The sequence below is a fragment of the Centroberyx affinis genome, unplaced genomic scaffold (genome assembly GCF_046629955.1).
Source record: "Centroberyx affinis isolate AG114_WGS23_722 - 3 ecotype Tasmania unplaced genomic scaffold, CSIRO-AGI_Caff_v1 ptg005716l_1, whole genome shotgun sequence".
Taxonomy (NCBI): domain Eukaryota; kingdom Metazoa; phylum Chordata; class Actinopteri; order Beryciformes; family Berycidae; genus Centroberyx; species Centroberyx affinis.
This window is the reverse complement of record NW_027282888.1, coordinates 26630-51893: the sequence shown is the minus strand read 5'-3', so window position 1 is coordinate 51893 and position 25264 is coordinate 26630. Positions and strand designations below refer to the sequence as shown.

The following is a 25264-nucleotide window of genomic DNA, read 5'->3' as shown; positions in this document are numbered from 1 at the left end:
CTAACTTAACTTTTTTTTCAGTAAACTTTTTTGGAAGCCCCCATCTGCCTTGATGCCTAAGATGTGACTGTATTCACTGCTGGAGGTTTTCCAACACTGTAGCCAATTGTTAGCTAAAAAGTGGGAATTGTCATTACCATTAAGTGTGGTAAAGACAAATTGTGGTTGTAACGACAAATAGCATTAGTTGAAAGCATTTATTAAAAAAAAAGTTGGCTAATAAATGTATTAGCCTACATTACATAAGTTTAATCTATACAATAATTTTCAGATTCTTACTTTATCTGAAAATGTATGTCATTTTCATTACAAAACTTCAGGAGATTTCTTTTGATGTAGCATCCTAAACGCAAGAACAAAGGTACAAACAAACAAATGTAAAAAACCAGCAACACCTTCAACAAGAGAAGTGAAGCGGGCCTACACAGGTAGACAGGTTTTTTTTTTACAATGCAAATTTGCACACCTCGACACTTCATATGGCATGTTAATAATAAAAAAAAATAATATTACGCTCATTTTTGCACATCATGTACTGTATATATGTTGCATCCTATATATTGCATACTTTTCTTGCATATTTTCCATAATTTATATGTTTTTCATTCATTTTTCTCTGAGTAGGCCTATTTTCATCTGCTATTATTTTGCACACTGACTGCACACATGCTGTAATTCTTATATTTTCATTGACTACTTTTCATTCCTATATCTAGTAGGGCTATGTTGCCATATTGCCTTCCAGTTGCTGCATTCTTATTTATAGTCTATTTTCTTCATTGTATCCTATTACTAGGCTATTTGCTGCTGCAACGACCCAATTTCCCCACGGGGATCAATAAAGATTCCTTTAATCTTTCCCTAATTAATGTCATAAAGTTTTATGCCAGTCTAAAAAGGCAGTAAGGTTGATTCTGCAAATCAAAGCCTTCCCCCTCCACTTCGGCCTTCTTCGTGTGTTGGTGGCAGCATGTGCTCTATAGGTGGAGTTGTTCTTTGAGTTAGGCGCCCATGGGTGTAAAGCCACTGTAAAGTGATACTTCAGGGCTGGAGGGAGGGGAGGGAGGAGTAGAAGAGCGACGCTTCCTAAAAACACATTTCCTTCTGGGTTGTTATGCTGTGTGAAACTTCAGGGATTTGTCAGTGAGTATCCAAACTTTACATAAACCTTCGCTTTTCGCTTTCTATATAGTTTATGATCCTGTAATAACCGCACCTGGTTTCTCAGAGAATAGACGTCGCCTTCAAGGTTTACTGTAGGCTACTACTTTCTGTTTCGTAGCTGAGGAGCGGCAAGGCATAAACAAGCTCCGCTGGATTTCCTGGATGGAAACGGACAGTCTGCTGGCCGGTAGCGCGAACGGAGGGTCATCGGATTACGGCTCCAAGTCGGAGCCGGATCATGGAGGGGCCCCGGGGAGCCGACGCATGTCCTATTCAGTCGCCGGGGGCTCGTGCAGTATCGAAGGAGGTGAGTGGAGGTGGATGTTGAAGCTTTAGTACTAACTCTCAGCAGGTCGGTTCCAAAACATGGGTCCGGGGACCTGAATGGGGTCCCCTAGTAAAAATCAGGAATAGTTTCATTTCATGGGAGAAATGCAAGAATGGCTGTTTTGATCATAGGTTTCACTGTCCCAACTCTTACCTCCTTACCTACTGTAGAAAAAGACCTAGGCCTATAGTAACCCTATAATATATTTTAGAATGATACTATACAAATATCACAGCAAACCTATGAGTTCTTATGGGAATATTATAGGAGGAAAAAATAACATAAAGTACAATAAGGACACTAACTCACTATTGAGCACCACTGCACCAAGTCCCTATAGGAATATTATAGGAATATTACAGTGTTCCCATAGAAAGTAAAAATATCAAGTAAGGTCACTATAAATTCACTATTGAGTAGCACAGACACACTATAAATCCCTACAGGAATGCAATTATTTCATAATTCATGTACTGATAATACTGATACAATAACAAACCCCCAGGTGCCAAAGCAAACTGACTTCCTTGTTTGACTTTCCCACACACAGAAGGATGTTAAATATTTCCAAATGCGTAAATGCATTTTATCTCAATCATTTTTGCCCAATAAGCCCAAAACTAATGGCCCAAGTTTATACACTGCACAGTAAAAGTAATGGATCAGCACTGCTTTGACCATTCTTCAATGTGATATCTTTTCCTTTGGAGTTTTAGTGGCACTGAACTCATAAAACTCCACTTCATGGCAGGTAATGATCATTTAGGGAACTTGTTTTATGACTAATTTTTATATTCTTTATATTCTTTATTCTATTTGTCCATCTAAATATACTGCAGCGTCTTGTATTTCTATGACGTGGAATGTATTTTAGCATTTTCCGACTTGTCTACCATGTACAGTATTGTATGTGATTTGTAATGATATACAGGAACCAAAACTCAAACAAACTAACTTTACCCACATTAAAATTTGCAGAATTTACCACCTTTATAGGCTGACATAAGATTTTATGACATAAATTCATAAAATGCATCATAGTAAGTAGTATCAAACTGATGTTTTATGAAAATATGTTCTTTTAAGGAAGCACAGATTCATGCTTTTCTGAGAATATGTGGTACTTTTATCTGTTCCTTCATGCCCATGAAATCACTGGACACAGATATAAGCAGGGGATATGATAGCACTGAGGCCTATTATTGTTTCTATGGATATTTAATATCTCCATAAGCATGATAGCTGAAGGAATGAGTGGTGTTGAATTGAAAAGGCAGTGTGCAGGATTTCCTTGGTGAGATGTGTTAGTTTTTTTGGGGGGGGGGTGTAAGTGGGGTAAGTGTTTTATTGTTACCGCCACTGCAAACAAGTGTGACAACTGCCGCTCTCAGTCCATTGTGGCGTGTGTTTGGTGTGTGTGCTTGCCGTGTGTTTCAGCATTGTGGCCTTTTCGACCGTTTAAAGTGTTGGCCTGTCAGTGGCACCCACCGCCACAATGACACATCCTGCTCTGACGCATAGAGTCAGCAGTGTGTGTGTGTGTGTGTGTGTGTGTGTGTGTGTGTGTGGCGGGAAACACAGGCCAGAGCTGAGTCACCATGTCTGCTCTGTTCTGTATGTAAGTGCTACATGGAAAGGTTATTCCAAATAGTCATCTGACAACTGTGGTGCAAACTGTGGTATGTGATAAAGAAATAACCTCTCGTTTCTGATAGTGTCCATTCTATTCTATTCTATTCTATTCTATTCTATTCTATTCTATTCTATTCTGGTGAAGTGGAGCTTATTCTTCTGTCTTCATCTTTTAATTCCACCAACATCAGATTGTATCTCTCTCTCTCTCTCTCTCTCTCTCTCTCTCTCTCTCTCTCTCTCTCTCTCTCTCTCTCTCTCTCTCTTATCCTCTTTTCTGTGCATGCAGTGTCCAAGCGTAGCCCATATGGCTACATTACTGTAATTTAGCTCTCTGCATATTTGCATCAGCCTGTTACTGTTCTTTAGCCATGTGAGGCAACATGTAGGTAGCTGCCAAAATAAAGAAAAACACCCTCCAATAATGAACTTTACAGGGTTGGGCCACCGTCAGCCATCGCAACCACTTCAACTATGCCTGGGCGTCCATTGTACCCAGTGTGTGAACCGTTACTGGAAGCATGGGACACTACTGGCCCACAAGAAATCACATTATTTGGTGTATTATTTATAGTGTTGGAAAATACTGTTCCAGCCTCCAAAGCTATATTTGAATGAGTTGTTTTTTATCTTTTATCTTTGCACTTTTTTAAACTTCTCCTTTTCTTGTGACCCTTCATGATATTGGGTATCTTGCTTCTGTTACTGGCTTTTTTAACCGTACCTGTAAAGTGCTTTGGGGTACACTGTTTTATGAAACGTGCTATATAAAAGAAATTTCATTTGAAGCATTCTATAGGGATTGATTAATTAGCAGACATTGTATAGGTGTGGTTTGAGGGTGGCAGGTTGGCTTAGTGGTTAGAGAGACTTAGAAAGACCAGGGTTCAAATCCCCACGTCGACAAGCACCCCTTTACTGAAGTGTCCTTGAGCAAGACACTGAATCCCTACCAGCTCCAGACTCTGATTCTGACCTCTGACCTCTGACCTCTCTGTGGAGGGAGGGGAGAAAAAAGCCTATTTCACTACCAGTATCAATAAAGTATCACATTATCTATATTGGTTTTATGCTTAAAACAACAACAAGCCATTCAGTGGCCACTAGTGTTATAGTGTATACATAATATACTATAATATTCCTACAATATCCCCATAGGGACTTATATTTGTCCATGGTACTTAATAATGAGTTTATACTAGCCTTATAGTATGGTATTTTTTATGTATATGTTTTTTTGCTTATTCCATTATGCATGATATTTAATATTTATTAAGCTTTCCTGTGATGTTAGTATAGTATTCTTTTAATATTTATTATAAAATGAGTATAGTTCTTTATTCATAAGAGTAGCTTTGCTTTCCCTTGGAGTTGAGTGGACTTAAACCATTCCAGGAAAATATGCCCCACAGCTTTACCCCAGCACTCTGTTAGACCCCTTACCTATTCAGGTGTTTTTCTTTATTTTGTCTGTTTTAGCTGTAGTTTAGAGGTTTAGGGTTAGAAACCTTACCCTAACCCTATCCAACCAGTTCTAGGGACAACATCATCTCAGAGAAATTATACATTCTGCAGCCTTGTTTAGCCAAGTCATGCTGAGCCAAAATACACATGGTGATTGAGGACTGCAAACATCCCAGTGCTGCAGCACCTCTGGGCTGTACATAGATCAGTGTTTTGTCTGACAGTATTTGTTGGTGATCCCGCTGTAGACGGTCATGCTTCTCAAACTGTTTTGCACAGATGACGAGGCCCTCTACATCCAGCAAGCTGTCGTATTCATCGAGGACGCCATACAGGTAAAGGCATGAACAGACACACACAGTATATAATGTTTTGACTGGGGTTAGTCCTGTGCATGTCAATGGGTAAAAAATATATGGTGCCGATCATATGTTCTAGTATGTGAAAACAGACTTATACTCTGTGCTGTGTCTTGTTGAACTTGTACAGTATCGGTCGATCAACCACCGGGTCGATGCCAGATCACTGCGTCTGTATCGATGGTACTACTCAAGGATATGCCAGTGGTAAGTTACAGTCATTCTGCTCATTGCAAATGTTTCTCTCTTTTACCTTGCAGCCTCTCTGTGGTTCACAATTTCTAACAACTGCTCAGGCCAGGGGTGTCGTTTATAAAATTGTACTACGTTTAAAGGTGAAATAAGTCTGATTTTTACTGCCCCATAGCACAAAATGACCATAATATATCTGTTTTACTTGGCCAGCTGCTGAGTAAACTCCCCACCCATTGGAATTTCAAGACATGCACATGTATAACCTCACGCCCTTTCCCTGGGGGTTGTCGAAAGGCATTCTGGGAAACGTAGGATATCACTAACTGAAGTAGAAGTAGATGAGGCAGGTTGTGGGAAAGTGCGTACAGCAAAAATTTAAATTAGTGCTAGAATGTACTGAACATCACAGATTGATAATACAGTATATAACAGTATAAGAGGATTTTTCCTTTAAAGCCCCTGTAATCTTTACCATAATCCTTTTTCAAGTTACTTATTCCTGATTTATAAAAGATATCTGAATAAAGCTGCGTATGCTCGTTGAAAGTAGTGCACCTGTGTCTGTAATATATACATCACAAATAATTGATGGTAGTTATTTGCTTATTGTAGGATATTTAATCCTGTCTTTAATGGAACACATCTTGCGGTTGATAATGAATCTTGCATTCCTCATGCCTCAATTTACAAGTTTCTACAAACTAACAATAGTTGGCCACTCAATATGAAGCTGTGAAGACTTAAAAAAAAGGTTAAACTAACTTTAAAGAATGATATCAACCCCATTAATACTTTTAGGCCACTTCATATGAATTAAAGTATTTATGCAGCACACATAACCAGCAGTTAATGTATGCAAGTCAAATCTAAACCTGAGCTTTGACTGTTTTCACATCAAGTTGAGTGTCACTCACAAAGAATGCTGTATGTTCCAATGTTCAACTATCCCTCCATCCCTCCATCCCTCCATCCCATCCCTCTCTCCCTGCCCAGGGGCCTGGGTCTGAGCATAGCGGTGGTGTTGCTGCTGGCGTTCGTGGAGCGTCCGTCGTCCCTGTCTGTTTCCTCGGACCCGCGGCACGCCGCTCCGCCCTGGGAGCCTCCCTGCGGCCTCACCGAGAGCATCGAGATGCTCTGCCTCATAGTCTTCTCCCTCGACCTCGCTGTCAAGGTGAGCACAGCCACGGGTTTCAGATAAACTCTGTTCCACTTGCCATAGGTTAAGTGGTTAAGTGAGTCTAAATTTGATCTTGTAGTTTTTATCATCATAATGGAGAGCAAGGATCGATTGGCAGAAGTTTATGTGGACGCTATATCTGAAAAAAATCCCATTCAGGACAAGTGTTCCCTCTGAGCTGATAGTTTGGTGACTTACATCTAAGAATCTAAGAATTTGTCACTTTGACCAAATAATAGCCAAATAAACTCAAAAGCAGATTTCTGCTTTTCTTAAATTATATAATGCCACGTTCACATGATATCAGAATAAGTATAAAACCTGCGTGACATCTTGTTGCTACAACTTGGAAGCGTTCACCTGTTTAGCTGGGTATCTGGTTAACTGGTTTAACTGGTTAAGTTAGCAATCGTACGGTCAGTTGTTGTTGTTAAAAAGTTACTTTAAAATCAACCATGAACAAACTGTAGTAGATATTGCTTCCTCCTCTTAAGTAGAGTTGATTGTATTAGTGTGAATATACTCATGATTTAGATTTTTATTACCTTGAACTGCTAACATTGATGGATTCCCTGCCATGTTTGCTGCCTGTGTTGACAGTAGTGAAAGATATTGGAGCCTATAAACAATTTCTGTGTCCTACTTGTACTACTAGAACACAGTTTTCCCAGTCAGCAGCTTGTATTTACCATAAATATGATAAGACCTGAATGTGGCAACTGGTAATGTTACAACTGACAGATATTGTAACAACTTTCCAAAATGTAATAAAATCTAAATGGCTTGAAAATGTAACAAAACCTTTAATGTAATAAATTGCTAGGGAATGTAACAACATTAACTGGTGATTATGACTTCATTAGAGTTGTCACATATTTTGAACTGATGATGCAATAACAATATTGACTAATAATATAATGTAAGAATAAGAAGAATATACGAAACTCAAGTTATCACATTATTTGTCATTATTTTTATTACATCATCAGTTAAAAATATGTTACACGCTATATGAAGTCATAATTGCCGGTGAATGTGATACTGTGAGGTTATTATATCATCTGGCAACTTATTACATTAACAGGTTTTATTGTATTTTTGACCCATTCAGAGAGATAAATTACATTTTGACAAGCTGTTACACTATGCTGTGCTTAATGCATTATCAGTTGCTATACACCTCTGCCTAAGAAACAGTGGCCCCTTCCTTGGCAACTCTGAGCAAAGTACACTGTAGCAAGACACTTCATCCATGACCGCCCAGTGGCCACCATTATAAAACTCTGTTTGTACTGGGCAGCACCCAAGGGCGAAGGTGTGCATGTGTATATCTTCCTCCCCAGGCCAACCTGTCTGATTAAATAAGACTTAGACATGCAACTTGGCACATGTAATTATTGTGTATTTCCTAATTATTTGTCTATTTGAACCGTCGCCTCACTTCGCCTGTTTTTGTCCTCAGAGCTATCTGATTGGCTGGGAGGAGTTCAGGAAGAACAAATGGCTGATCGGCTACACTGTAGTCATCTCGGCCTCCGTCGTTGATTGGGTGTTATCTGTCAGCATGGTGTGTGACGAGGTGAGGCTGTTCAACCGTTCAAGCTCTTACATGGTGTGTGATGAAATAGCTGCAGGACACAGTGAACATAAAGCATTTGAGAAGTTATTGAGTGTGCAGCAGGATGAAATGCATCAAATACGTTAAGAGCATTATAGAATATGGATTCCATTCCTAAAGTTGATCCTAAAATTGATCGAAATGTGATCTCTCAATTGTACCTATCAGAAACTGAGAGTGCGAAGACTCATCCGGCCATTCTTCCTCCTCCAAAACTCCTCCCTGATGAAGAAGACACTGAAGTGCATCAAGAGGACGCTGCCTGAGATCGCCAGGTATCTGACTCACACACACAGGCTGCCCTCTTTGGAGGGTTTTACTGTCTCATATCACAGAATAACCATAATATATCTGTGGGGGTTGATGGAGTTGTTGATCAATACAAATGAATCAATGATTACTGCTGCTGCTGAGATTTCTGGCTTTCAAAACTCACTTTCTAGAGTCTGCACTTTTGAAAAGATTTTAAAGAAGATTATAACTTGCACCATATGAGTGAATCTTATATTCATTTAAATGGAGTTCATAATACCAGTTTGATCTAGGTCTGTTCACCCCAAGCATTTTTAGAGCAGTTTTTATTCAAAATCTGGAGCATTTCCTCCTTTAGTTCACAGCACCAAGATGCCTGAAAATGCGTCTCTGTGTAATGTGTTAGGAGTGAGAACATAAAACAACACCAGCACGTAAGGGTGTATGGGTATAAGGAAACATCTGACAGCCAGCATTTCCTCATGCTTGGAAAGCCTAGCATAACAAAATGAAGTCTGGACTGATGCTCATATTCAGCTATTTCTTCATGTGTTCTCTCTAAACTGGTGTGAACACCAAAGTCCATAATGCTTGGCTCAAGTTACAGGGACTGGAATCAGGTTTGTTTTGAAATCCTCCGCTGCCAAAATCTCTAACCTGGCAGGATGACAGGTCACCAAAACTCTGTCCAATGAACAAGCTACATGTGAGTCATGTGACTTTTGTTTAGCAGACCTGGTTGGCTTGTAATTGGACTTCCACCGAAAGGAACCAAATACAAAAATGCAGATCTCCAAACTTCTTACTACAGTCAGTACAATCGGTTTAAATCACATTTCATCAATGGAAACCCAGCATCTACTTTAGAGCATTCTCACTTCTGTTGCTGGGTCCCCACTTCCCCATAGCCTGACCATACAGACAGAAGCCACACACTGATATACTGATATACTCTGGCTACACTGTATAAAGCCACAGTGCTTGTGATAACAATGCTTAATCAATGGAGAGCCACTTGTGCTGTTGCTTCTACACTGAATCAACCTCAACCTTTCCCACCCTCTGTGTGTGTGTGTGTGTGTGTGTGTGTGTGTGTGTGTGTGTGTCTCTGTCCCTGCAGTGTGATCCTGCTGCTGGCGCTCCACCTCTGCCTCTTCACTATGATCGGCATGCTGCTGTTTGCTAAAACAGAGGTGAGCTCAGCTCTTTTTTCAGTCACGCCCTGGTAAATCCACACTATACAGCTGACGCATGGGCCTGTACTCAGGCCCAGACATGTCCCAGACACACAAACACACACACTTTCCTACACACATATACCAAAGTTTCCTCTAATCACCAGTAATAATTCAATAATTCCTTTTCAATGTCTCAAATTATTATCTCCATCTCCATCTCTCTTCTTCTCTTCCTCTCTGTCGCCTCCAGGACGCGGAGAAGAACGGGGAGTGGGAGTTGTATTTCAGAGACCTGCCTCGGTCCCTCACCTCTCTGCTGGTGCTGCTCACCACGGCCAACAACCCAGACGGTACCGCTGCTTCATCACTCATATGATAAACACGCCTAGCACTTTGAAGCAGTTTAATATTCTGTGCTGCTTCGGAAGTAAACCGTGGTCTTAAGGCATTTGTTTTGTCCTGTCACAGTGATGATCCCTGCCTACTCCTTAAACAGAGCCTACTCCATCTTCTTCATCACCTTCAGTGTAATTGGTAAGCATTGATCATTATTGTCTATATATATGCAGCAGCCTGTAGGTAAGGTGAGTAGCAAAGTAGCAGTAAAGTATACATGATACTACTGCTAAAGCAATACAATAGAGTTTATAATTTCTTTTGCTTCCTCTCAGGAACCTACTTCTTGATGAACTTACTGACAGCCATCATCTACAACCAGTTCAGGGGATATTTACTGGTGAGTCCCACATCTTCCATCCAGAGGATATCATGATGTTCAAGAAAATCAGATTTTCAGTCACAGATAACTGCTTTTTATGATGCTTTTCATTTTTAAATATTTATTTATCCAGGGAGAATTGAGGCTACTGAGCCCCATGCTCTTTTCCCTTCATGTTCACACAGTTCCACACATTCCCACCGTCTGTCTGCAAAACATCTGTCGCAACCTCACAGCTCCTCCAAGATTCATGAATTAAAAACAACCAAAGGAATGAAAAAAAAATCCAGCTACTCTTGGAGAACAATTGAAAAGCTTTAATGTTAAAACCCAGTGCATTTCAGCTGTAATAAGGGTTACAGAACAATGGTTTGACAAGTAGGAACTGGGAAGTACAGTGCAAAAACACCACAGCAAAGAGAGCGCTTAGCAACAAAGATGGAGACAAAATAAAAACAAAACAAAAGACGGATTACACAGATTACCACTTTAAGGACATAAAACATCTAAAGCAAGTCCTCCTGTCCATCCGTGTGTTGATGCAGATGTCAGTCCAGACGTCCATCATCAGGAGGCGGCTGGGAATCAGAGCTGCTTTCCAAGTCCTCAGCTGCCAGGGGACAGGCCGGGCTGCTATGTAAGGCACACACACACACACGCACACACACACACACACACACACACGCACAGATGCAATGACACACAAACACACAGATGGCATCTTATCTGGACAAAACTGCATGGGTATTTAACAATCATTAGGTATCATGTTTGCATTTATTTGAAGGAGGACAATGGATAATGTAATAACTTGTCAAAATGTATTAAAATGTGCCTCCCAATAGGTTGAAAATGTAATAAATCTTGTTAATGTTATACACTTGGATGTTGTAATAACATCACATTATTACATTAACCATCCATTATGACTTCATAAGGCGTGTAACATGTAACAACATTTTTTAGCTTATGATGTAATAATAACATTGACTGATAAGTGGTGTAACATATTAAACATATTTGAATGTTACACCACTTATGACATAATAATCACCAGTTAATGTAATAATGTGATGTTATTACATTATCCAGCAGTTTATTATATTATCATATAACAGGATATATTATATTTTCAACCCATTTAGAAATTAACAGTGTATCCCTTATAATGTAATAATCACTGGGAAAAAATTATTACAATATCAGTCTGAAGATGTCATTAGATTACTACTTTATTACAGATTTTACTAATTTAGAAGGCCATTTTATCATATTGTAACACGTTATTACAATATCTGGCATTGTCAGTTGCAACAAGGAGATGTTGGAAAGAGACTTTCTTGTGCTCATGCAGAAAAAGCATCTTCCTTGATGCCATACTGGAGAGAGGGAGTGACAAAAGGTGGACGAGATAGTAAGAGTAGAGGGATCACAGTCAACCCCACGGATTGTGCAGATTGCTAGTTGATAATGAGATGAGAAATGAGATGAAACTTAAAAGATTTTTATGTAAAAATACATCTGTGTCATCAGCATGAATCATGAATTGGGGCTGCAATACCCAGGATTTCCTGGTTATTGAGGTCCTCAAAATTCAAACAGTTACTTCTGCCATTTGGGACCGGCAAAGTTGCATAGTGCAGCTTTAATGAACGCTGTAGTGAAAGTAATTAACATAACGTCATTACAGTCTGATGGAATAAACAGTAACATAAAATTGAATTCAGTCAGGAACACTCTAGTCACAAGATAAAACCATATATAGCAACAAATGGTAACACAGTTTGGTGGTTATGGCTCTGCACCAAGCTGCCCCCGGCTTACCCGGCAAGCATGCTGAAGGTAAAAATATGAACCAAACATGACTGGTGTGGGTGATTCTTAGTACCAGCTGATCAGTAATAGAAAGATCAAGTCAGACTTACAGAGAAGGGATATCCTATAAGAGCTCATTCTACAATTACATGAACCTAAGGTTGATCCAGTGCAATTTCCCTTGAATATAGCTAATTAAATCATAAGGCGAGATATGCAGCTGCAGCATCTGGAACCCAGCTGACCACCTCATGCTCTTATGTAAGCCTATATGCAATTTATTGACAACAGAAACATGTGTCATTTAGGATATTTGCCCTCATGGCTTTTGAGCTGAGACAATATCTTTAGCTCCCATTCGAATATAGTGAGAGATTCTGTGTGGAGCACAATAAAACCCCCCAAAACAAATTGCTTCTCGCATAGAATGCCTTCATTGCAGCAGATTGTCAGTCTGTTTTTTTCCCTGGTCAGAGAGCGTGTGCGTGTTGATGCGGTGCTGGAGGTGATGTCCAAGGTCCAGATGAAGAGCTACTACAGAGCGGCCATCATCAAGGTTAGAGCTAACAGCACATCACACCGTCCAGGAGGAGGTGGGCAGGGCTGCATACACACTGCAACTTACACTCAATGGGCTGCAGGTTTGAGAGAGACAAACTGAAGACTTTTTAAGACCTTTTTAATGCTACCTGGAATTTAAGACCAATTATAAAACCCAAATAAAGGAACAAAGCTGGCAAAAAACAGCCTGTTTCTGACTGAATACAGCTAATGAAAGAGGTGAAACTATAAATGGGCAGAATAAGAAAAAGCACAAGAAGAATTTAATATTTATGCGACATGAAGTGTTTAGTAAAGAAGATAGGATGCATATTGTATTACTAACCCTGTTCAAGGGGTGGACAGACAGAACAAGGAAACCTGTAATTACATGGGAAAGAAAATGAGACCTCCAATAACTTCTTTTACTTTTTTAAGACCTTAAATTTCAATACTTTTTCACTTAAATCTTATGTTTATTTTAGACTTATTCAGACCTTTTCAGGGCCTACGGACATCTTGGTTCGTACGTATAATTGGTGAATGAATTTTTTATTTTCCTGCCCCATGTCTATCTGCACCTCCCACTCCTCCAGGAGGTGCAGCCGTACTCAACCGTCGGCTACATGGACCGAGACGACTTCAGGAAGCTGTTTGACGAGCTGGATAAGGATCGCATCAAAGAGGTAGGATTTATTCAACATTTGATTTCACTTTGAGATTTGTTATGTATGTCACTGACTCTGTGTGTGTGTGTGTGTGTGTGTGTGTGTGTGTGTGTGTGTGTGTGTGTGTGTGTGTGTGTGTGTGTGTGTGTGTGTGTGTGTGTCTCCTCCCCAGCACCCACCCTTGCCCCAGTACAACTCTCCAGTCCTGCAGAAGCTCCAGGTGGTCTTCAGTCACTACTATTTCACTATAGTCGGCAACGCGGTGGCACTGGCCAACGTCATGTGCATAGGCGTAAGTTGCACACGCGGGCACACACACACACACACACACACACACACACACACACACACACACGCACATACACACTGACCAAGCTGGCTAACATACCCCATATAATGTTTCCTTTGCGTGTGTTTCAGACCATCCTGGTGTTGAACTCTAACAAGTCCATTGCAGAGAGAGACGACTACAACATGGAGGTTAGCAGTTGTTTTTTTTTTTTGTTTAAGTTGGTTATTGATTAACATTCACCTCACATGCTCTGCTGCCTTGGCTCAGGGTGCATTGTATTTTGCAGACAGAATAGAAGCCAGTCTAGCCGGTTAAAGCAGCGTGTGGTTCTGTGCTGCGATCCTCTGTGCATTTTATTGCAGCTTAATCAGAACTCTGTAACTTTGTGTGTGTGTGTGTGTGTGTGTGTGTGTGTGTGTGTGTGTGTGTGTGTTGTCAGATCTATATAACTTAAATTCAAACACTGATTAATTAGTGAGTCTACAATCTCAACACCTCCTTTACAGATTGGATAGAAGAACCTATTTCGGAAAATAGATTTCCAGTTGGTTTTTCTTTTAATTGTTAAGATCTTCTGCTTCACAAATGAGTTAAAGTGAATGTGAATTGCCCCTAACCTGACTCTTTCCCCATTGGTTGTCAGTTGATCAACTGTTGCTTCATCCTCTACTACCTGTTGGAAATGTCTCTGAAGATCTTTGCCTTTGGCTGGAGAGGGTACCTGTCCTACAGGAACAACATCTTTGACGGCCTCCTCACCATCCTGCTAATGGTAACACTGCTGAACCAACACACTCTTTTAATGCTGAATGCATATGGAACTGTAGTGTTAACTTTACTCAAATGTTAAAGGAATACACACAGTTTTTGGGGGATTGGCCCAAAATCATCCATGTGTCTCTGGTATATCAGGTCGGGACAATCTACCAAAAGCTTTCTGTATTCCTTTAATGCAAATTGAGAAATGAAAATACAATTTCACCGTTGCATTTTATTTCAAACTTCAAATTCGAATGAACATTTGAATGTTGTTAACCATCAGGCAGGGTGCGCAAGAAAATGAAAATGAAATTTGCATTTCTATTTTCAACTTGTCAAATAATGTGCATACATGACAATTCAAATTGGATTATTGAATTAAAATTTCATATGAGCATTTGCTCCCCTCTCCTATTTCTCACATTTTCATTTTCTTCTTATTTTTCCCATTAGGCCCTGCAGATCACTATATTTGCCACCAGACTTCCATGGTAGGTTTCTATTTTCCTCCATTCATAAATACTTACATATTATGATTGGACACCTGACTTGACACTGTGAGTGTGTGTGCGTGCGTGTGTGTGTGTGTGTGTGTGTGTGTGTGTGTGTGTGTGTGTGTGTGTGTGTGTGCACCACAACAGGGACCCAACATCTCACAGTCTGTCTCTGTGGGAGATGGTTCGCCTGGTCAACATGCTCATCGTCTTCCGCTTCCTGCGCATCATCCCAGATATCAAGGTACACAGTAGATGGCTGTAGGATGACGCATCATCTTGTGTCTTCTCTCTAATAGCTCAGAGCTCAAGCTGCTGACACTCTACTACCTCATCACAAATAAGATCCTGTGATTTTGTGTCCCTATGTGTGTGTTATGCATACTTCGTTTTGTTTCTCCAGCTCATGGCTCTAGTCGCTAGTACGCTGCTGGACCTGGTGAAAAACCTCCGGGCCTTTGCCGGAGTGCTGGTGGTGAGTGATGTCATCACACACACTGTCCACATCAGCACACTGACATCAGCTGGTGTGCAGTAGCTGTTTGGTAATGTTTTAGAAACATACAATCATTCATTCATTCATTCATTCATTCATTCATGTCATAGCTGTTTGGTAATGTTTTAGAAACATACAATCATTCATTCATTCATTCATTCATTCATTCATTCATGTCATAGCTGTTTGGTAATGTTTTAGAAACATACATTCATTCATTCATTCATTCATTCATTCATTCATTCATGTCATAGCTGTTTGGTAATGTTTTAGAAACATACATTCATTCATTCATTCATTCATTCATTCATTCATTCATGCCGTAGCTGTTTGGTAATGTTTTAGAAACATACAATCATTCATTCATTCATTCATTCATTCATTCATTCATTCATTCATTCATTCATGCCGTAGCTGTTTGGTAATGTTTTAGAAACATACAATCATTCATTCATTCATTCATTCATTCATTCATTCATGCCGTAGCTGTTTGGTAATGTTTTAGAAACATACAAACATACATTCATTCATTCATTCATTCATTCATTCATGCCGTAGCTGTTTGGTAATGTTTTAGAAACATACAATCATTCATTCATTCATTCATTCATCCATGCACTCATTCATCCATTCATTCATCCATGCACTCATTCATCCATTCATTCATTCATTCATTCATTCATTCATTCATGTATCCATGCATTCATTCATTCATTCATCCATGCATTCATTCATTCATCCATCCATTCATTCAAACATACAATCATTCATTCATTCATTTATCCATGCACTCATTCATTAATTAATTCATTCATTCAAGAGTTTCATTCCAAAGTGAGACATCTACTATTTGAAAACATAGCTGCTCTTAAAATCTGAAATGTAAAACCCATATGGAATTCTATTGAAGGTATTAGCAATACATAACATTTCTGACAATGACTTCCATCACAGACACATTTTTGTAATAGTAATTGATTTGAGTGATGCATTTCAAGTAGAAAAAGACAAAATCTAAAATCAAAGTGCAGCATTTTGGAATGAACCTGATGCTTTCCTAACAGCAGATTAATCCTCTCTCTCTACTACTCTCTACTCTCTACTCTCTACTCTCTGTAGGTGGTGTACTATGTGTTTGCTGTGTTTGGGATCTGGCTGTTTGAGGGAGCCATTACACCACCGCCAACACAAATGAGGTATAGTGATATAGTGATACTGCTTAATATGTAGTTATGCTTTTCTTCTCCTCTCTCATCTATTTAGCTGGATTACATTTGATTTCTGATTTCTCTTTCCCTTGCCAAGAGGAAAGGCGCTTCCTCTCGCAATATTGAATCCCTTACCGTACTTTCTATGCGTGCATTGAAGATCCATTGCATTTACACTGTGGCCAAATGTGTTGTTCAATCAGGATTGAGTAACATAGTGCAATAAAAAGTCACTCGTCAAAAACAATGAGTGCAAAAACAAAGTGCTTACACAGGCAGAAAAGGGCTACATCATTTCATGTGCAAATGAAGCAGTCAAATTACAGTGGGGCTAATTAGTCCATGGTTCTTAAATGTGTGTGTGTGTGTGTGTGTGTGTCCCAGTATGATGTCCAATTCCACCATGGAGAATATCCCCTCTAACTTCAGCTATGCGTGTGGCACCTATGAAGAGCTGGGCTACTGGCCCAACAACTTCAATGACTTCGCTGTGAGTAACAAATCCATCCAGAAAATTGTCGAAGGATTTCATTTGATCCCTTCCCTATCTCTCTCTCGCTCTTATATCATGTGGTTTTACAATAAAAGATATGGGTAGTGAAATGGGAAATGACACTGTGGTCTTACAGCTTATGAATTTTAGCCAGTTTTGGCTATACAACCAATTTTTGTCTGGTAGTTGAGACTATTATGCAGAATAGGTTTGATTTTATTTTTCATCACTTTGTTTCCCCTCTTTTTTAATTTAGTCCACACTGTTTTTATAGGTTTGTCATATTGTTGTTTTTGAGGTAGGTAAGTGTATATGTTGAATACTCAATTCTGATTGGCCAATGATTGCATTCTGAGGTGTTTTATTAATGAAGAGCACACTGCTGTTTCACATCAAATCATATTACTCAGCAATCAAGACATCGATCCATTTTGTTGATTTCTATTTTAACTAACTGGCGCCACCTTGTGATAAAATGACGTTACTGCTTGGTTATTACTTTTAAACATTCTCTGTCTCTCGCTCTCTCTCTCTCTCTCTTTCTCTCTCTCTCTCTCTCCCTCTCTCTCTCTCTCTCTCTCTCTCAGGCGTCCATCATCCTGCTCTACAACATCATGGTGGTCAACAACTGGCAGGCCTTCATGGAAGCCTACAGCAGATACACCACCGAGTAAGAAACCATACAGTCCACATACAGTTGATGATGATGATGATGATGATGATGATAATAATAATGTTTCTTGGCTCCCTCCCAGCTGGGCCAAGGTCTACTTTGTGTGCTGGTGGCTCACTTCCTCTGTCATGTGGGTCAACCTGTTTGTGGCGCTCATCTTAGAGGTAGGAGTCACATAGACCACATGGATCCATGGATGCATACATTCATATTATAAACTACATCTAAAAGTACGAATATACCAATAAACCACATGGCCTGTTGGATAGATCTGTTTTTTTCTGAACTATGCATTGTTTCAGGTGGATTATGACCCAATAAAGTAAAGAAAACCAATATAGTTGCATTAACTTGTGCATGCATGAACTGAATGGATGGTGATGGATGGACGGCCGAGCAGATCAATCAGTATAAACTGCATCTTAAAGTTTATATGATGCATAATAATAACCTTTGTGTCCTGTCTTCCAACAGAACTTCACCTATAAGTGGGACCGCAGTCACAGCTGCTCCGTGACAGAAGTGGAGCGGACCAGATATGAGACTTCTGTGCAGCTCATATTCAAGTAGGCCGACCTCATGCTTATTGTTTTGTTACAGCTCTCAAGACAGACACTGTGTGTTTATGCATGACATGTTTATGTACGTTTTGGGTGTGGTACGTATTTTATTCTTATTGAGTTAATGTGACATAGTGAGTCTGTTAAGAGACTCTCATCTGTACATCTGTATGTCTTCCCGTCATTCCTCTTTTTTCTCTCCTTTGCCTCTCTCTCTCTCTCTCTCTCTCTCTCTCTCTCTCTCTCTCTCTCTCTCTCTCTCTCTCTCTCTCTCTCTCTCTCTCTCTCCCTCTCTCTCTCCAGAGAGCAGATCCAGGAGCCGACAGAAGAGGAACTGCTCAGTCAGCTACACCAACACCCTCACCTGCACCTGCACTGGTGACACACACACACTCTCACACACACACACACTCACACACACACACACACACACACACACGCACACACACACACTCTCACACACACACACACACACACACACACACACAGAGCACTTATCTGCCAGTGCCCAGTCACAGAGGGACCACTAAGTTTTATGACTGCCTACTGTGTGTCAGAAGATCACCAGCGCTGATGGAACAACAATATCACAATGATCTACTAGTTTGTTTTATATTATTTTACTTCTATTACTTTACTATGTACCACTGAATCCAGTAGGAAGCAGGTTTTTCCATTATTTCTCATGTACTTCATCAGTAAAACCACTGCGAGGCGCAGATTGGAGTTTTAGTTCTACAAACATTTGTCAGAGGCAGGGTTAGGGTTAGAGCTGCTGTGGAGGCAGAAATACACTGAGCCAGAAAAACTGTGGTTCTTTGGCTCCGCCCACTGAGGTTTAACTCAACCAATGAGATCATTTCTGCTTCCCGCCAAGAAATGCTTATATTGTTAAAACCCCAATCTGCAGTTTGTTTGTTTTTTTTGTACTATAAGTTCTGGGATATGCTTATGTAGCTATAAGAAACCAAGTTCATTATCTGGTCATGCCCTGGTGTCACTTGTTCATCGTTTGGGAAGAATGTAAGAACTAAGAACTGCTGCTGTAAAATTAGAATAACCTATATGGTGCTTGTTTACAAAGATTCAGCACATTGTACTTCTGAAGTCTTTTTTATTTTTATTTCCTTTCACTGGATGTAGTCATTACAGCACCGAAGCACAGAACAACAATACAGGATCTCACTAATTAAGGACTTATTGGAAAATAAAAAATTGTTAGCAGTTTTTTGTGTGTGCAGTATTGAGGTCACTGGGGTGCATGCTAATATTTTGGCTGTATTTGTGGTGGATGGTACAAGACAGCTTAGTATCATATCCAAACCACACAGAGTCTTCTACAATTGTAAGTCTACAATTGCCATAAAGCCAGTTTATTGAGTGAGATTCAATTTTTACCTAAAAGGGGAAAAGCTTGCTTTCTTGTGTGTTATTTATTATAAATGGAGATCTTTAAATTGGTTAAATGTATATTGTGTGCCTTGTTCTTTTATAAAATGTAAATACAATTTAAATGCATTTTGTAGTAAAAAACAAACAAACAAACAAAAAACAAACAGAAGAGGGGAAATAACAAGTTGGGATGTATTTCCTGGTGCCTTCATTAAAATGAGATATGGCTCACTTAATTGTTCAAAGTGATTTTAAAACATGTATTTTAAAATAAATGTGTGAAACATTTTGTAAACACCTTGTAGACTTGTTTTTGGAGACACAGCGGCTGATGATGAAGTATCATTAAGTTGATACTGGAGCACTTCTCAACTGCATCAGTACTCTTGCATCTCTCTCTCTCTCTCTCTCTCTCTCTCTCAGTAAAAAAAAATCTGTATGATAGGATATGAAAATGTACCAAAAAGTAAAATATGTGCAGTCTGGAATAAAAAAAAAAGAAAGTTGAAAGTCAGAAACCTGAAGTCTACAGAGGACCATACGTATGTACAGAATGTGTCTAGGTGTATAGATGTGTTGTAAATAAAAATATATATATTCATCTCGTTCAATATTTTCACTGTACAGATGAAGATAACATATTTGTAATGTATCCAACAAAGTACAATTGCAGTTATGAGTTGTAACAGCCACATTTGAGATGAGAAGAAAATATCAGAAAATATTCTTGCCTGGAGCACCAATTCTGTTTGAAAAACACTGCATGAAAATACAGAAGGCGATATCAGATGCAATGTCTGTCCACATGGGGGCAGCAGTGTGCGCCAACTGTGCCAAATCTGCCTGAAAAAAACGAAAGAAGAGGAAAAACACCTCGAGAGGAAGAGGAAGTTGCAGCTTGTTTTCTTCACAACCCATGTGTCTAAGTCATTTTCCCTTAGCTCTGGTGTCAGAATTGATTAATTTATCTTTAGGAAGGAAGCCAGCAAAAACGTGCAAATGGACGGTGAGTTTAATTTTCGAAGACAGCTCTGTAATATCGGTCTAAAGTACAAGTGCGTGACAGTTAACGCTCGCTTAGCCCCGATACGTTCCTGAACATCCAGCGATTTAATGTTGCCTTTCTTATCGGCAAAATAACATACTTAATAAAATATCATTCAAGAGCCTTTTTAAATCAATATGATCTGCTTTTCAGTTCGGCATGCATCTAATCTACGAAGCAGCTGTAATTTTAATACAATTGAATGTATACAATTGCTTCCCTTGGATTCCCCAGTATCTTCTTAGACCAAAATACACCACTGAGGGCGGTAGTGAGCAATGTGAACTAATTTTAAAAAGTTGAAGTTTTATTGAAATAAGTGGTTCTTTTTGGATTTGAGTATGCCGAATTGAAGGGTGGCTCTTAAGGATTCAGAAAAGATCTTCAGTCATGTTCAATCAGGTATGTGGCTTTGCCGTTAAGCAAGGCCACATTAAATTACTAGACTTTTGGATGGAGATTGGCGTGGTGACCTCTCCATACAAGTGGGCTTTGTTTGTACAGAAATTGACAATTTAATTGTAAAATGCATACTATCTGTCCATCTTAAATGGCGGTACACTACGGAATTTCTAAATGAATTGTAACGTATTTCCTGTTTCAACTATAATATGGGCAATGTAATATAAGTTTTATCCTTATGTTTTCTACAGATAGACTTGTTCAAGCCAAGTTTCCTCCTGACCTGGAGAAGATGCTTGGGGTTGAGGTGAGCAGACAGATTCTTTCTCAGTTACTTCTGATACAGTATGTAGTGTAACCGTGGCATGTTTGGAAACATAATGGCACCCATCAGCAAGTATTTTGTTAGAATGCAGACATTTATCTCTATATGAATATTTCTTTACACCCTAGTTCCATGGGAAATGTCAAACCTAATAACCTGTGTGAACTTCTTTATCGTCTTCCTCTCATCTCCAGTCTCAAATGAACTCTCAAGCGGACGCTTTCGTCCTGGCTTTCCTGAGGAACAGCATGCAGTCCAAGTCGCGACACGATGTGAAGGGGATTCTGGCTCGCAAAGCCGTGATGCTGGAGTACGCCCGGCCCAAGAAGAAGAAAGAGAAGAGGAACAGCAAGAAAGCCAAAGGGCTCAACGCCAGACAGAAGAGGGAACTGAAGGTTTTCCAGATCAAGCCCGAACAGCAGAGGTTGGTTGGTAATCTAAAACTTTGGATTGTCGCAGTAGCTGCATCCTAATCATTTGTTGCTGTTAAAATGCTACACTACCCATAAGATAACTGTTGTATGTTCTCAACTCTAGATATGAACTTTTCCTGCCTCTACATAACCTATGGAGACAATACATTATTGACTTGTGCAATGGACTGAAACCATCAAGGTGAGAATCACAGTTAGGAGCTCTGTGGTATTATCGCCCATTAGAAACCACTTCAAAAGCCTTTTCATCTCTGTCATATAGTCTCTTGCTTGGTTGTTATTTTCTCTCCAGCATATCAGTAGTGTTACATCTCTGATAAACTTCTCTGTCTTTTGTAGCAGTCCACAGTTTGTTCAGCAGAAGCTTTTGAAGGCAGACTTCCATGGTGCCATTATCACAGGTAGGAGTTCGCTCTTCTTGCAGCTGACTCCACTACAGTTAACATCACAAGGCTTGAATCAGTAACACTGTGCAGTGCTGATCTTCATTGATAGTGGGTGTTTTAAGGCCAATATGTTTAAATTTTATCATTGTTATGCCCAGATATTTCAAGGATTCAGTGTTTCCCCCAGAACGTTATTCTTATCAGGGTGGAAAAGCCTCTGAAACAACATTTAGACCATCATGTAACACTAAAACTTGACTAATGAAATTCTTTTAAATTAAGAATGAATTTACAAAAAACATTATTCAACAATAAAAGGATAGACTTTTGTGGGTCTAACCCGAGTGTTGCTACGTTAATTGGTTGTCGACCCTGACTTGGTTGTATTTCTGTAAGCACTTCATATCTTGTTTGTCATTTACCAGTGTTGTACTGGCATCTTGTTTTGTTTTGATTCCCACAGTGGTTCGGTCCAGATGCCCATCATATGTGGGAACTACAGGGATTCTGGTTCAAGAGTTCAAACACGTCTTCAAAATCATCACCAAAGAGGACAGACTGAAAGGTCGGGCAGCTGAATGTGTCTCACTCACTGAACACCTGTTTTACCGCCCTGTTTTATTTATAGAGCTTTACAGTACGCTCAGTATATATCATACACAGTTCATATGCATATCTGCTCTCTCATACACATGCATTTTACCAAAGGGGTCAGATGTTTCTTGTTGTATCCCCAGAGCTGGTTAAGGTTCAGTCTTGCTCACAGACTTTTCAACAGTCACTGGGTTCGGACTTGTGATCAAGCCATGTTCATTTTGACACAAATTTTAAATTTAGTTTTAATCTTAGTCGCTTACTGAAAGTTGTAGTTGGTTTAAAGTCACATTTTAGTCTTTTTTTTGTTTTGTTTTAGTCAAGATTTAGTCAGTGGAACTCAGTTTTAATTTTAGTCTAATTTTAGTCAGTTTTAATTTTAGTCTAATTTTAGTCAATGTTTTAGTCATTATTTTCTCAGGCAGTTTCATGATACTGTAATGGATTTTGCTGAAGGATATTTCTCCTGGCTGTAAAAAATTCCAATGAGAAGTAAGCAAACCTTGAACTATGTGTTTAGTCATCTAGGCTGAGAATGTGTTACTGACTTACCGTACTTCTTTCATATATCATATAAAAATGAATGCTTAAAGTTTGCTAGAAAAAGTGCAATACAGTGTTGCGGCCCGCCACAATATAAGCAGCACTGACCGCCACAATATATATTTTTTTCTGCTCTTTAATTGTAGAACTGTGTGTGGCGCATTGATTCGCTCAGCCCCTAATTGCTCTGCGCGCTCTCTCTCTCTCTCTCGCTCTCTTTCTCTATCTCTCTCTCTCTCTCTCTCTCTCTCTCTCTCTCTCTCTCTCTCTCTCTCTCTCTCTCTGTCGCTCGCTCGCTCGCTCACCAGGGGCAGTGAGAATTTGAGTTGCACTTGCAGATAAATAATTGGTTAAAAAGGAAAACTACCAATGCTTTGAGGTTGTCCGCCCGAACTGAGCCAACTATTTTGTCTCATCTTTACTCATCAGGGCATAATGAACAGTGATTTCGTCGTAATTTTTGTTGTCAATAATTTTTTTTCATTTATTTTGTCGTTACAATTTAGTCATGAAATAAAATGACGTCGACGAATACTTATCGTCAAAATTTTCGTTGACGAAATTAACACTGGATCAAAGCTTCCGGTCTCGGGCCGTCTCTTAACACTTATCACCCCTCTTCTCCCGTCCCGCTCTTTCTGCGACAGTGATCCCCAAGAGGAACAGCGTGTTTGAGGTGGAAATCAACGGCTTCGTCTCCCACATCTACGGGAACAAGTTCGAACAGCGTGCCAGCGAGCGCTCGGCCAAGAAGTTCAAAGTCAAAGGGACCATTGACTTGTGATGGCGGTCGCGCTGCAGCGTGGCTCAGAAAGCTTTAAGGGACATGAAGTGATCTACGAGTTTCACTGAAATCCAGTAGGACTTGCAGCAGCATGGACGGGTGTCTGGCACAGCTTACAGTGGCTTGTAATCGACATCAAATCACATTTTCACAGTAGAGGAGTAAGCTAGCTAATTGGAGCAGAGAAGCCCGAAACTCCAATGGGTGGGGAGTTTCTGCTCCGAAATAGTACGAGCCGGAAAGTGCGATTTGACTGGCAGGAATCTCAGCAGCCGGTAATTGCTGAGACATTGATAAAGATCAGGCAGAGGAATCAAAGCCGCTAAAGACCTGGGGGGGAATTCACAGAGCAGGATTAGCGAGTTAGCCAGCCAACTTTGTTATGAAACAAGTGTTATGAAATGTATTTGATTTATTATCATATTTATTATTAGCGATCATCAACATGCCTGACTGAATCATATTCAAATCAGTAGCATTGGGTTATACTGTTTCACTAACTAACTTTCTAATCTTGCTTTGGAAATACCCCCCAGGTGTAGATTGTGTGACAAAACTATCTCCCACAGTTCAACTCAGATGCCAACATTTGCACATTAAACAATTGGCAGGTCATGCTTATTGAAGAATGATGATTGGGTCCATAAAGATATGGATTCTGAGGTTTACCACCAGGAGAACATTGTTATTCAAACTGCTAAAGTTGGCAATGCAACAGTAGATAGAAACTCTAGACTAGAGGGAGGGGAGAGTGTTGCTCATTCACTTTCTTTACTTTATTTATATCCCTTTACTTTCCCCACCCAAAGGAAATGGACATTGGCATTGTTGGAGAAAAATGTCAGCTCCCTGAGAACAAGGTTTGAAATGGTTTCAGGTCTTTTGATTTGTAAAACTGTATGTTTTTATATAGGCAAAGCGATTGTTATTTTGTGTTATTATTGTTATGTATAATGTCCACTAGAGGACAGAGCAGCCATTTGCTTTGTTCTAACTACACAATAAAAAGAGTCTTCCCTCAACTTCTCTTTGTTTGCCATTAGCGTTCACTATATCTTTGGGCTTTCTGCCATATGTCCTTTAATGGTAAAAGTATCTTTAGTGGAAAACCTATGGGAAAAGATGGTAGCTGTTTTTCAAAAAATGTAAGTTAAACTAAGTTAGAGCCAAATTAGACAGAATTAAAATACAGCGCCAATACAAGGAACTGATAAATGCAATAAATGTGTTTATTTTCCCCCTTAAAGCCCTTTCACGGGACTTTCCATGCACTTGA

General features: G+C 39.6%; 2 protein-coding genes across 3 annotated transcripts; both read left to right on the top strand.

Annotated features, from left to right (window-relative positions):
• Positions 1-1057: 1057 nt before the first annotated feature.
• On the top strand, positions 1058-19968 carry tpcn2 (two pore segment channel 2). 2 transcript variants are annotated; one of them, XM_071547194.1, is made up of 26 exons: positions 1058-1143; positions 1283-1471; positions 4868-4923; positions 5078-5154; positions 6136-6313; positions 7782-7898; positions 8106-8212; positions 9310-9382; positions 9618-9717; positions 9836-9901; positions 10039-10103; positions 10631-10722; positions 12375-12456; positions 13037-13126; positions 13281-13400; positions 13529-13588; positions 14044-14172; positions 14613-14649; positions 14794-14897; positions 15057-15128; positions 16269-16345; positions 16742-16847; positions 17438-17520; positions 17606-17687; positions 17998-18089; positions 18387-19968. In XM_071547194.1, exons 2-26 carry the CDS (start codon positions 1327-1329, stop codon positions 18463-18465), a joined length of 2289 nt encoding a protein of 762 aa, XP_071403295.1. In that variant the 5' UTR covers positions 1058-1143; positions 1283-1326; the 3' UTR covers positions 18466-19968. The 2 variants fall into 2 exon arrangements, with proteins under 2 accessions (XP_071403295.1, XP_071403294.1); XM_071547193.1 differs by having other exon boundaries at positions 14613-14650; positions 14801-14897; positions 18387-19967.
• A 384-nt stretch (positions 19969-20352) lies between these two features.
• Positions 20353-25003, top strand: pop4 (POP4 homolog, ribonuclease P/MRP subunit). The gene is made up of 7 exons (XM_071547199.1): positions 20353-20481; positions 21174-21229; positions 21442-21671; positions 21785-21862; positions 22021-22082; positions 22531-22632; positions 23852-25003. The coding sequence occupies exons 1-7, from the start codon at positions 20475-20477 to the stop codon at positions 23986-23988; spliced, it is 672 nt and encodes a 223-aa protein (XP_071403300.1). The 5' UTR covers positions 20353-20474; the 3' UTR covers positions 23989-25003.
• The last annotated feature ends 261 nt before the right edge of the window (positions 25004-25264 follow it).

What these genes read in the sequence shown, in the direction of transcription:
- tpcn2 (XM_071547194.1), top strand. Translation starts at nt 1,327, where the DNA reads ATGGAAACGGACAGTCTGCTGGCCGGTAGCGCGAACGGAGGGTCATCG. An exon ending in ACGCTGCCTGAGATCGCCAG is followed by an intron (nt 8,213 to 9,309) that starts GTATCTGACTCA and finishes CTGTCCCTGCAG; the next exon opens with TGTGATCCTGCTGCTGGCGC. An exon ending in TACAGCAGATACACCACCGA is followed by an intron (nt 17,521 to 17,605) that starts GTAAGAAACCAT and finishes GCTCCCTCCCAG; the next exon opens with CTGGGCCAAGGTCTACTTTG.
- pop4 (XM_071547199.1), top strand. An exon ending in ATCAAGCCCGAACAGCAGAG is followed by an intron (nt 21,672 to 21,784) that starts GTTGGTTGGTAA and finishes TCTCAACTCTAG; the next exon opens with ATATGAACTTTTCCTGCCTC. An exon ending in AATGGACTGAAACCATCAAG is followed by an intron (nt 21,863 to 22,020) that starts GTGAGAATCACA and finishes TGTCTTTTGTAG; the next exon opens with CAGTCCACAGTTTGTTCAGC.